The following is a 12,890-nucleotide window of genomic DNA, read 5'->3' on the forward strand; positions in this document are numbered from 1 at the left end:
GATCTAGCCACTAAGCCAAAGCTGGGACTGACTGATCACTGTTAACCTGCTTTACTGTTTTCTTTCAAATGTTTTCTTTCTTTGCTCCTTAGATTGTAGGATCGGATGGTGAGCAAACCAGGAGGCTTCGGGACTTGGACGAGCACATAGTTTCTGACCAATGCTTTCTCTTTCTACCCATAGGTGATTGGAGTAATTAGCAGGGAATACATCCCCAAGGGACACGTTTCGGGCCATTGGTTGGGGATATCTACACCAAAGGACAATGTCCCAAAGAACATAAACAGAAAGTATTCTGGAGGGTAAGTTAGTCAAGGCCATTGGCAGAAGCTGACCAGGCACTTGTATATTCACACCTCCATTAAAGAGTGGAAAGGACTTGCATTCAAATAACGCCTTCTCAACGTCATGATGTCTGAAAACTCTGCACAGCCAATGCTGCTTTGAAGTATAGCCGCTGTTGTAACGCAGGAAGCGCAGTAGCCATTAGCACATGGCAAGCTCCCAAAGCAGCAGGTGACAATGGTTAGCTAATCTGTCTTAGATATTGTACAAATATTGGCAGCATACCAGGGAGAACACTCCTGCTCCTCATAATAGTGTTGCAAATCTTTTACATTCACTTGAGAGAGTAAACAAGGCCTTATTTTGAACATCTCCAAAATATAGCATCTCTGACGGTGCAACACATCCTCAGTACTGCACTCGGGTGTCAGTCTTGACTAGGTCAAGTCTCTGGGGTGGGATTTTAAGCCCATAATCTTCTGATTCAGTTATGGACTGAGCCATGACTGATGCTGTTATAGACAGGTCTACGAAACCGATTGCACGCTCCCTCGGCAAATGAGATAGCAACAGAGGGGCAGAGCACATGATATATTGTATGAGGTGCTGCTCAGAAATCATCTGGAACACCGTGGTCAAATTTGAATTCCAGATCACTAGACAAACGTTTTGGGCTTTGAAAGGGTCCAGAGGGGAGCAATTAAAATGATCCCTGGAAACAGTAATTGGTAGTCATGAAGACTGTTAAGGAAATTGAGATTACTCTTTTTGCACGGAGGTGATTTGAGAGGAGCTACTTGAGGTTTTGTGGTTCTGAAGGGTTTTTGACATGGCTGAGCTGGGCACATACAGTGTGGTGAAAGTTCAAATCCTAGTGTTACAGATTAAAAATGAGGAAGTGAGTAAGAAGGAAAGTCAGGGGAAATTTCTCACTCCAAGTCATTTGTGGAATAAATTATCAATGATAATTATAGAGCAAATGGGGGTGGAGAGACAGTTGGATTTGTTCCTGGAGTGAGAAGGAGGCTGGCAAGAGGGTGGGTGGAGTGGGCCTGACATTGTCATCTCGGAGATGCTGAATTCAGCAATGTACAGTCAACAAAGCTCAGGCTCGCGTACTCTAGCTGGGCCCAGCTAGAAACTCCAATGCTTTACATAACTGGGATTTGGCAGATATCGCTCTGACATGATTGCGATGAAAGCATCCTCCCCTTTTGCTGGAAGGTGGCTCGGGCAGTGCAAAGCTCCTCTCTAGGCATTGCTGCTCAGACCAAAGATGAGGAACCTGGTGTGTCCACTCATTTCTGCTCTGTGATGTTAAAAACAGCAAGTGTTGGAAATACTCAGCAGGTCTGATAGCACCAGTGCTGCCTCTGTGACACAGCTTCAGAAAGACAGCTGGCCATGATTTTATCAGCCTGCAACAGACACCCACTTGGATGGGATCAGTATTCCAACACTTCATCCTTCAGTCCCTCACTGATATTAGCAGTGGCATAGGGCTATATAGCGCCCGGAAAATAGATTTGCTAACATGGGCAGGGAACAAATGAGGGACACCAAACATTGGGTCCAATTTACATGAGTTCCCTGGTGAAGAGGATTTTAGTTCCAGGTCCTGTCACTTGTAGGTTAGTCCTGGGAATGGGGAAAAATGACTGGCAGGGAGGGGCAACCAGTAGAAGTGGAAAGTGATTGGGAGGGAGGACCTGACAATGGTCTTCAAACTGCAGTGGAGACAAGAGACTCACAGCTGTAACCTCCCACTCCACACAAGTGTTTTCTTTCACATGTCTCTTCATGTGGTGAATACTCTTCAAGGCTTTAAGGGGAAGATGGGACCAAGCGGCAGGGAGGGGAGGTCAGACCAAGGGGCAGGGAGGGGTTGAGGGACAGGGAGGGATGGAGGGACCGAGAAACAGGGAGGGGCTGAGGGGCCAGGAGAGATGGAGGGACGAAGGGTCAGGGAGGGGCAGGGTGGAGGGACCCAGGGATGTGGTGAGATATATCTGAGGCTTAATGAGATTCCTGATCCTTTTCCTGTTCCTAGAAATTAATTGCATGATGAATGGTGACAACATTATAGACTGAGAATTCAGTGCAGCAACAGAAGGCGGGCGCAGTCACATGGGGAAATGCTGTCAGTTCTCCACAAGCAGGAATTAGTGAGTACAGCTCACCTTGATTTGCAAGGTGGTGGCTCGATGAGATCAACAAACTAAAACCAGGGTTGGGGGAGGGACTTTTCAAGTTTCATTACATTAACCTTGAAAGAGTAAGAACTGTACAACTCACACCCATTACACCTCCGGCATCCTGTAGGATAGGAAGATAAACAGACACAGACGCACAAAACACACAACTGGCTGCCTTTCATGTCTGACTCAATGGAAGTTTTGTTTTCAATTTCAGTGTCAGTTCCTCTTTATTGCAAAACATGCCCTTCTTGAGGATCATTAGGGGCGGACAACAACCGCTGAGCTTGCCAGAGACGTGCACACTCCATGACTGAATATAAAACATTGGGAAAGTTGAAACTGTTCGCCTTGGAACAGAGAAGGCTGAAATGTTTTCAAAGCTATCCGGGGTGTTGATAGGGCGGCTCAGGAAGTGGGTTAGTGACCAAGGCTCATACATTGAAAATAATTGACCAAAGGAGCCAGAGGGAAAATGAGGAGGAATGTCTTCTCAAGGAGGCTGGTTCAGCTCGGGGGGGGGGGGGGGGGGAGCAGTAATTGGTCCTGCATAATTGGTTCAGAGTTGGTGGAGGGGGACGGAAAGTGGGTGGTGGAAGTTTGGATGTGGGACTTCATCGGGCAACCCGTTCAAAGAGTTGGCTCAGGTGGCCTCTCCCTGTGCTGTAAGATTCGCTGATTATGAATCTATGATCCAGCTCACTCGCATTTCGGATGACTGCCCTCTGCTGACAGTCTGGGGATTATCGCCAAGAAAGTTCTACCTGTGTGTCTGATTAAACAAAAACAAGCCCCTGTGATTTTGATAGGATTTGGCCCCCGTTTGACCCACACTGTTACTTTTTGGTCCCACTTATAGGTCCAAGCTTTTTAATAGCTTTCTTGGAAAGGCACTCCTTAATTTTTTACTAGAATCCCAACGGAGCAGAAGGAGGGCCATTCGGCCTATCGAGTCTGCACCAACCCTCTGAAAGAGTACCTTTACCTAGGCACACTCCTTAGGCTATAGGGCTAAGGGATATATAGGCTATAGGGATTCAATTGTCCACTTGTTTAGAAGCGCTTGTATCGAATTTCTCTCGACTTTAACGGGGGTGTTAATGCAATTATTCTCCATTAATAACACCAGCACTGAGCATTTCGATACGATCCGTTAAGCATTTATACACAACGTCACAGACAGTCGCTTCCAGTTTCGAGACCATCCACGCACTCAGTGTTTTAGTCCCTAAGAAATTTAGGTATTTCAGAATTGCGGTTGTGTTGCAATTTTCGCTTCCTCCTCTTCCTTTAATCCCGCCATTAACCTTCGGGTCTTGTGCACAGACCTTGTGACTCCCTCCGATACCCCGCCTTGGTAGCCGTTCCTCACGTGGGCGATTCTGGACGGCGAGTGGCGGCCGATTATTTGACTGCGTGGGGCATCACACTCGAAAGCACCCCTTCCCCCTCCACCCAATTCTGCCCTCCCGCGATACTCTCTACTCTAAATCGGGTTTCGGGCCTCTTTAGGTCGGGGGTGGGGACGATAAACAATTTTTAAAATCCCGGAATATTCTGCGGGAATTGAGTAAACACTAAAAATAACCCCAGTTGAGGGAATATCCGCACGTGCTTTGATGCAGTCATTCTCTGATCTCTTTCAGTTTTCAAAACAAATTAGTGTACTGATTGAGATAGGCACAGCAATGTGCACAGATAGCTTGAAGGGAAAGTTGACCAGGAACACTTCAAATCCCCAAAAATTCTAGTGACGTTTGTGTCAGGAATAATGGTGAAATTGCTACCTTAAGAGTAAATAGAGGGAAACAAATTGTGGTTTTGCTTTGACAATACGAAACTTGAATACAAGAATCAAAATCAGGCTGAGTTTATTGGTGGTGACTGGAAAGGTAGGATCTTCTGCTATATTGCAGGGGTTGACTCACATTCCCATTAGGTACTGGGGTACTGAGCTTACTAAATCAAAGTGTGGTGCCCCATCACCCTCTCTGCTTTCTATTCTGTCACTCTATTGCTCTTCTTTGCAATAGCTGATGTCCCTCATTTTAAAAGCAAATATTTCACGGGTAATTCCTTAATCTCAGACTCCTTGAGAATGTGTGTCATGGTATTAGGTGTCTTGCAATGACAGGACCAGGGCCCTGCAAAAGAAACCTCTGCTCTTAAACCCAAACACTGATAGTTAAATCTTTACAATTCTGCCAAATATTTTCTGAATAGTGGCCTTTCCTTGACTAACATCTGGGCGGCTAAAGACTCTGGTTTGTTACCTGCTGTGCTGTCAGTGTCCCAAAAGGCCTCTGTACTCCTAGTCTGGGACTGCGAGGAGGAGTGGGTTGGGGAGGAAATCAGCCATGCTTCCTCCTCCTGATCATTATCCAATCACCCAGCAGGCTCCAACCCCAACTGGAAAGTACTCATGTCTGCATATGGCTGAGGTTAGAATGGACAGCCATGGGGCTCAAAAAGGTTGCCAGCACTCAGCAACTATGTTTATAGCACCTGCGGAATTGAAGGCACACCTCATTCAGAAGTCTTTGAATATTGGCCTTGAGTTGCCTGCCCTTAACAAATCCTGTCTGGTCTTCCCCATCACCCCCAGGACACAGTCCTCTATCCTTGTGGCCAGTATCTTAGCCAGCAGTTTGGCGTCAACATTCAGTATGCTGGAAAATCTCAGCAAGTCTGGCAGCATCTGTAGGGAGAGAAAAGAGCTAATATTTCGAGTCCGATGACTCTTTGTCAAAGCCTGAAGATTCTGTATCATGAGCTAACAAATTAACAAAGCTTTGTCAAAGCAGAGACCGTTCCCTCCGAGACAACCCAGTCCACTCCTCCACCATACCCAGCACCCCTCCCACCACCCACGGCACACTCCCATGCAGTATCCCATTCAGTAGAGAAATCAGCCTGTGTGACCCGCATTGCTCTGGATCCTTCTCCTGTTTTAAGATCAATGAAATCGAGGCCTGCAACACTGTTCGGCGGAGGACTCCCTTCTCTCTTGCTTCATTAAATGTCCTCACCAGCAGTGGGCTCAATATCTCTGAAAACTTCTTTTGAATTCCACCGGGTAGCCATCAAGCCCCGGGGCCTTACCCGACTGCAGGCCCTCCAGCCCCTTGATTATTTCCTCAATCTCAATTGGGGCTCCCAGCCCCTCCACCAGGTCCTCCTCCACCCTCGGGAACCTCAACTGATCCAGAAATTGCCTCATCCCCTCCACCCCAGCCAGGGGTTCCAACTCATATAATTCACTATAAAAGTCCTTAAACACCTCATTCACCACACCTGGGTCCATGACAGTATTACTGTCTCTACTCTTTACTTTACTTCCCTCCCAGGCCACCTCTGTTTTCCTGAGCTGGTGCGCTAACATTCTGCTTGCCTTTTCCCCGTACTCATAGATCGCCCCCTTGCCTTCCTCAACTGTTCCACTGCTTTCCCTGTGGTCAACAGCCCAAACTCCACCTGTAACCTCTGCCGCTCCCTCAGTAGCCCCGTGTCCGGGGCCTCCGAGTATCTCCTATCCATCTGGAGTATCTCCTCCACTAACCTGTCCTTCTCAGCCCATTCCACCGTTTCTCTGTGTGCCTGTATCAAGATTAATTCCCCTCTGACTACTGCCTTCAAAGCTTCCCAGACCGTTGATGCAGAGACCTCCTCTGTATCATGTTTCCAGGTAGTTCTGGATGGACTTGTTAACCCACCCACCTCCTCGTCCGCCAGCAACCCCACATCCAGTCTCCACAGCGGGCATTGCCCTCTCTCCACAATAACCGGTAGATCCACCCAGGGGCATGATCCGACACTACAATTGCCGAGTACTCAGTATCCACCACCTTCAGTATTAGCACCCTGCTCAGAACAAAAAAGTTGATGCGAGAGTATACCTTGTGGATATGTGAAAAAAGGAAAACTCCTTCGCCCTCGGCTGTGCAAACCTCCATGGGTCTACTCCTCCCATCTGTTTCATAAAACCCTTCAATTCCTTTGCCTCAGCCGGCCTCCTCCCTGTCCTGGATTTTGACCGGTCCAATTCCGGATCAATGACTGTGTTGAAGTCTCCTCCCATGATCAGGTTATGTGCCTCTAAGTCTGGGATCTTACCTAACATCCGCCTCATAAATTCCACGTCATCCCAATTCAGAGCATATATGTTCACAAGTACCACTCTCACCCCCTCCCACTCACCATTATGTACCTACCCCTTTGTCTGACACGATTCTCCCTGCCTCGAATGTCACTCGTTTGCTGATCAAGATTGCTACCCCCCTGGTCTTTGAGTCCAGTCCTGAGTGAAACACTTGTCTTACCCACCCTTTCCTCAATCTCGTCTGGTCTGTAACGTTGAGGTGTGTCTCTTGTAGCATTGCCACGTCCACCTTCAGTTCTTTCAAATGCGCGAACACGTGAGCCCTCTTGACCGGTACATTCTGTCCCCTCACATTTCATGGGATCAGCCTGGACAGGGGGGCTTCCACCCCCCCCCCCCCCCCCTCCCCGCCGACTAGCCATCACCTTTTTTTGGCCAGCCTCGAACTTGCACCCTCCGCTTGCTCGAGGCCCCACTCGGGCTGTCGCTGTTCCCGACCTCCCATTTGTCCCCTAATAACAGTTCCTCCCTTGTCAGCAAAGCAGCTCCCGCCCCTCCCCCCCCCCCCCCCCCCCCCCCCCCCCCCAGCAACAACACTAAAAGCCCAATCCCCAAGTCCAGCTCCAGCTTACGACCTGTCCACCCCCCACTGCGCTTCTGAGAGTCAGCTGACCCATGCTGACTCGATAGCTCCCGCCCCTGGCACCAAGTAGTCTGTCTCCCTATTGTACTCTCCTCTTCTCCCTCCGCCCCCCCCCCCCCCCACACACGTGAATAAACATTTTAAAAGCATCACATTCGCCAAAAAAAACAGTTAAGGAACAATCACTTTAGAAAAATAGTCACCCAAAAAGCAGAACTAAATTCAGAGCCCACCTCCCCTCTAACAAGGACCCTGCAAGACAGATCAACCTTTAATTATTCACACAGCCCATTATTTCACATAGAGCTACTTAAATTTGTACAATCCAGCACCACAAATCGGTGCCACAGTACTTCGCCAAGGCTTAAGTGTCTTTTAATTGGCCCCCAGCTTCATTTCTTTAATAAAAGTCCATACTTCATCTGGTGTTTCAAAGTATAAGTCCCGTTCCTTATGTGTGACCCACAGGCGGGCTGGGTACAGCTTCCCAAACTTCAGCCCCTTCTTCAAGAGGGTCATTTTTGCCCGATTGAACCCAGCTCGCCTCTTGGCCAAATCCGCTCCCAGGTCCTGATAAATGCGCAACTCACAGTTCTCCCACTTGCTGCTCCGTTCTTCGTGGCCCACCGCAAAACATGTTCCTTGTCCATGAAACGGTGTAAATGTACCACCATGGCCCTCGGCGGTTTGTTCGCTCTGGGCTTCTTCTCGAGGGCTCTGTGTGCTCTGTCCAATTCCAGGGGCCAAGGGAACGCCCCAGCCCCCATAAACTTCTCCAACATGTCCGTCACATAGGCCTGCGCATTCGATCCTTCACTGCCTTCAGGGAGGCCAACAATTCTGAGATTCTGCCTCCTGGACCTGTTCTCCAGGTCCTCCAGCTTCTCCTGCATTCTTTTCTGGTGGTTGTTCATCATCCCCACCTTGCTGTCCAGCATGGTTACATACTTCTAGTGCTCAGACAATTTTTGTTCGACCTCCTGCATCGCTTTCCCCAGTGAGAATCAGTGTGTGTGGAACTGTACCCCAGTGAGAATCAGTGAGCCTGAAAATGTACCTCAGTGAGAATCAGTGTGTGTGGTACTGTACCCCAGTGAGAATCAGTGTGTGTGGAACTGTACCCTGGTGAGGATCAGTGTGTGTGAAACTGTACCCCAGTGAGAATCAGTGTGTGAAACTTTACCTCAGTGAGAATCAGTCTGTGTGGTACTGTACCCCAGTGAGAGACAGTGTGTGTGGAACTGTACCCCAGTGAGAGACAGTGTCTGTGGAACTGTACCCCGGTGAGAGATAGTGTCTGTGAACTGTACCCCAGTGAGAATCAGTGTGTGTGAAACTGTATCCCAGTGAGAATCAGTGTGTGTGAAACTGTACCCCAGTGAGAATCAGTGTGTGTGAAACTGTACCTCAGTGAGAATCAGTGTGTGTGGAACTGTACACCGGTGAGGATCAGTGTGTGTGGAACTGTACCCCAGTGAGAATCAGTGTGTGTGATACTGTACCCCGGTGAGAATCAGTGTGTGTGAAAATGTACCTCAGTGAGAATCAGTGTGTGTGATACTGTACCCCGGTGAGAATCAGTGTGTGTGAAAATGTACCTCAGTGAGAATCAGTGTGTGTGATACTGTACCCCGGTGAGAATCAGTGTGTGTGAAACTGTACCTCAGTGAGAATCAGTGTGTGTGGAACTGTACCTCAGTGAGAATCAGTGTGTGTGGAACTGTACCCCGGTGAGGATCAGTGTGTGAGACTGTGTCTGTGGAACTGTACCCCGGTGAGAGACAGTGGGCGCGATTCTCCGCAAATGCGGAGAGTCGTGAAGGCTGCCGTGAAACCGGCCGTGTTTCCCAGCAGCCTCCGCACCCCCTCCCGGGACCCGATTCTGCTCCCCGGTCGGGGCTAGCAGCAGGGCCCCGTGAACCTCGGCATCGCAGGCTTAGCGAAATTCGCTAAGCCAGCACGCCAAAGTTAACGGCGGCTGACGCGCACGATGACGTCAGCCGCGCATGCGCGGATTGGATGGCTCTAACCCACGCATGCGCAGATGACATCATCACGCATATGCATGAAACCCGCGCATGCGCGGGCCGGTATGCCCCTCAGCCGCCCCTGCGGACTGATCCAGCGGGGCGGCGGAGGAACAAAGAGTGCGTGGGGTTCGGACCCGCTGCCCGCGATCGGTGCCCACCGATCGCGGGCCCATGGCACCATTGGCACGGCCGTGGTGCGGCCGTGCCAATCGGTGCCATGGTTACCCAGAACGGCACTTTGCGGCCGTTTTCACGAACGGTGAGAGCAGGTGTTTTGGCGTTCGTGAAAACGGCCGTAAAGGCCTGGGAAAACGGCCTATCGGCTAGGGGAGAATCGCTGCTCGCCGTAAAAAAACGGCGAGCAGCGATTCGTGTCGGGGAGCGAGCGTGGGGGGGGGGGGGAGAATATCGGGAGGTCAGGAAAAATGTCGGGAAGGCCCTCCCGCTATTCTCCGACCCGTCGTGGGGGGCGGAGAATCGTGCCCAGTGTCTGTGGAACTGTACCCCAGTGAGAATCAGTGTGTGTGGAACTGTACCCCAGTGAGAATCAGTGTGTGTGGAACTGTACCTCAGTGAGAATCAGTGTGTGTGATACTGTACCCCGGTGAGAATCAGTGTGTGTGAAACTGTACCTCAGTGAGAATCAGTGTGTGTGGAACTGTACCTCAGTGAGAATCAGTGTGTGTGGAACTGTACCCCAATGAGAATCAGTGTGTGTGGAACTGTACCCCCGTGAGAATCAGTGTGTGTGGAACTGTAGCCCAGTGAGAATCAGTGTGTGTGAAACTGTACCCCAATGAGAATCAGTGTGTGTGGATCTGTACCCCAGTCAGAATCAGTGTGTGTGAAACTGTACCCCAATGAGAATCAGTGTGTGTGGATCTGTACCCCAGTGAAAATCAGTGTGTGTGGAACTGTACCTCAGTGAGAATCAGTGTGTGTGATACTGTACCCCGGTGAGAATCAGTGTGTGTGAAACTGTACCTCAGTGAGAATCAGTGTGTGTGGAACTGTACCTCAGTGAGAATCAGTGTGTGTGGAACTGTACCCCAGTGAGAAGCAGTGTGTGTGGAACTGTACCCCAATGAGAATCAGTGTGTGTGGAACTGTACCCCCGTGAGAATAAGTGTGTGTGGAACTGTACCCCAGTGAGAATCAGTGTGTGTGGAACTGTACCCCAATGAGAATCAGTGTGTGTGGATCTGAACCCCAGTGAAAATCAGTGTGTGTGAAACTGTATCCCAGTGAGAATCAGTGTGTGTGAAACTGTACCCCAATGAGAATCAGTGTGTGTGGATCTGTACCCCAGTGAAAATCAGTGTGTGTGGAACTGTACCCCAGTGAGAATCAGTGTGTGATACACTGTACCCCGGTGAGAATCAGTGTGTGTGGTACTGTACCCCAGTGAGAATCAGTGTGTGTGCAACTGTACCCCAGTGAGAATCAGTGTGTTTGAAACTGTACCCCAGTGAGAATCAGTGTGTGTGGAACTGTACCCCAGTGAGAATCAGTGTGTGTGGAACTGTACCCCAGCGAGAATCAGTGTGTGTGGAACTGTACCCCAGCGAGAATCAGTGTGTGTGGAACTGTACTCCAATGAGAATCAGTGTGTGTGGAACTGTACCTCAATGAGAATCAGTGTGTGTGGAACTGTACCCCGGTGAGTATCAGTGTGTGTGGAACTGTACCCCGGTGAGTATCAGTGTGTGTGGAACTGTACCCCAATGAGAATCAGTGTGTTTGGAACTGTACCCCGGTGAGTATCAGTGTGTGTGGAACTGTACCCCAGTGAGAATCAGTGTGTGTGGAACTGTACCCCAGTGAGAATCAATGTGTGTGGAACTGTACCCCGGTGAGTATCGGTGTGTGTGGAACTGTACCCCAGTGAGAATCAATGTGTGTGATACTGTACCCCGGTGACTATCAGTGTGTGTGGAACTGTACCCCAGTGAGAATCAGTGTGTGTGAAACTGTACCTCAGTGAGAATCAGTGTGTGTGGAACTGTACCTCAGTGAGAATCAGTGTGTGTTGAACTGTACCCCGGTGAGGATCAGTGTGTGTGGAAATGTACCCCAGTGAGAATCAGTGTGTGTGGAACTGTACCCCAATGAGAATCAGTGTGTGTGGAACTGTACCCCCGTGAGAATAAGTGTGTGTGGAACTGTACCCCAGTGAGAATCAGTGTGTGTGAAACTGTACCCCAATGAGAATCAGTGTGTGTGGATCTGTACCCCAGTGAAAATCAGTGTGTGTGAAACTGTATCCCAGTGAGAATCAGTGTGTGTGAAACTGTACCCCAATGAGAATCAGTGTGTGTGGATCTGTACCCCAGTGAAAATCAGTGTGTGTGGAACTGTACCCCAGTGAGAATCAGTGTGTGATACACTGTACCCCGGTGAGAATCAGTATGTGTGGTACTGTACCCCAGTGAGAATCAGTGTGTGTGCAACTGTACCCCAGTGAGAATCAGTGAGTTTGAAACTGTACCCCAGTGAGAATCAGTGTGTGTGGAACTGTACCCCAGTGAGAATCAGTGTGTGTGGAACTGTACCCCAGCGAGAATCAGTGTGTGTGGAACTGTACCCCAGTGAGAATCAGTGTGTGTGGAACTGTACCCCGGTGAGAATCAGTGTGTGTGGAACTGTACCCCAGCGAGAATCAGTGTGTGTGGAACTGTACCCTAGTGAGAATCAGTGTGTGGGGAACTGTACCCCAGTGAGAATCAGTGTGTGTGGAACTGTACCCCAGTGAGAATCAGTGTGTGTGGAACTGTACCTCAATGAGAATCAGTGTGTGTGGAACTGTACCCCGGTGAGTATCAGTGTGTGTGAAACTGTACCCCGGTGAGTATCAGTGTGTGTGGAACTGTACCCCAATGAGAATCAGTGTGTGTGGAACTGTACCCCGGTGAGTATCAGTGTGTGTGGAACTGTACCCCAGTGAGAATCAGTGTGTGTGATACTGTACCCCGGTGAGTATCAGTGTGTGTGGAACTGTACCTCAGTGAGAATCAATGTGTGTGATACTGTACCCCAATGAGAATCAGTGTGTGTGGAACTGTACCCCGGTGAGTATCAGTGTGTGTGGAACTGTACCCCAGTGAGAATCAGTGTGTGTGATACTGTACCCCGGTGAGTATCAGTGTGTGTGGAACTGTACCTCAGTGAGAATCAATGTGTGTGATACTGTACCCCGGTGAGTATCAGTGTGTGTGGAACTGTACCCCAGTGAGAATCAATGTGTGTGATACTGTACCCCGGTGAGAATCAGTGGTTGTGTGTGTGGTACTGTTTCTCAATGAGAGTCGGTGTGTGTGTGGGCTCGGGAGAGGAAAGTGGGAAAGAAAATCCTGAAAATAGAGATACATCGATTTGGAGCTCAGAATTGCAACAACATGAATTCGAACACGAAAGGTGTGTTGGGTGACAACAGAGAATTTTGGGCATTCGGAAGTGGCAACGGCAGGTATGGAATCACCCCTGGTTCAACATCGGAGCTATCTTCCAATACAGAGCTGCCCACTAGCGCCCAGAACAGTTTTAAAAAGCAAAGGCTGGGTCGCATCGGGTGGTATAACCTTCCTTAGAGATTGTTGTACAAAACTGGCAAAAAGGGTTAAGCTCACACAGATACAATC

The 12,890-nt window shown here is 49.4% G+C and overlaps 1 protein-coding gene across 1 annotated transcript in view; it reads left to right on the forward strand.

The window, feature by feature from the left end:
• Positions 1-12,890, forward strand: part of LOC119966495 (PR domain zinc finger protein 1-like) — a 75,524-nt gene that overhangs the window by 43,080 nt on the left and 19,554 nt on the right. The window contains 2 exon segments of the mRNA XM_038798279.1: positions 184-214; positions 217-302. Coding sequence (XP_038654207.1) covers positions 184-214; positions 217-302 — 117 coding nt within the window.

This window comes from Scyliorhinus canicula, chromosome 1 (assembly GCF_902713615.1).
Source record: "Scyliorhinus canicula chromosome 1, sScyCan1.1, whole genome shotgun sequence".
Classification (NCBI taxonomy): domain Eukaryota; kingdom Metazoa; phylum Chordata; class Chondrichthyes; order Carcharhiniformes; family Scyliorhinidae; genus Scyliorhinus; species Scyliorhinus canicula.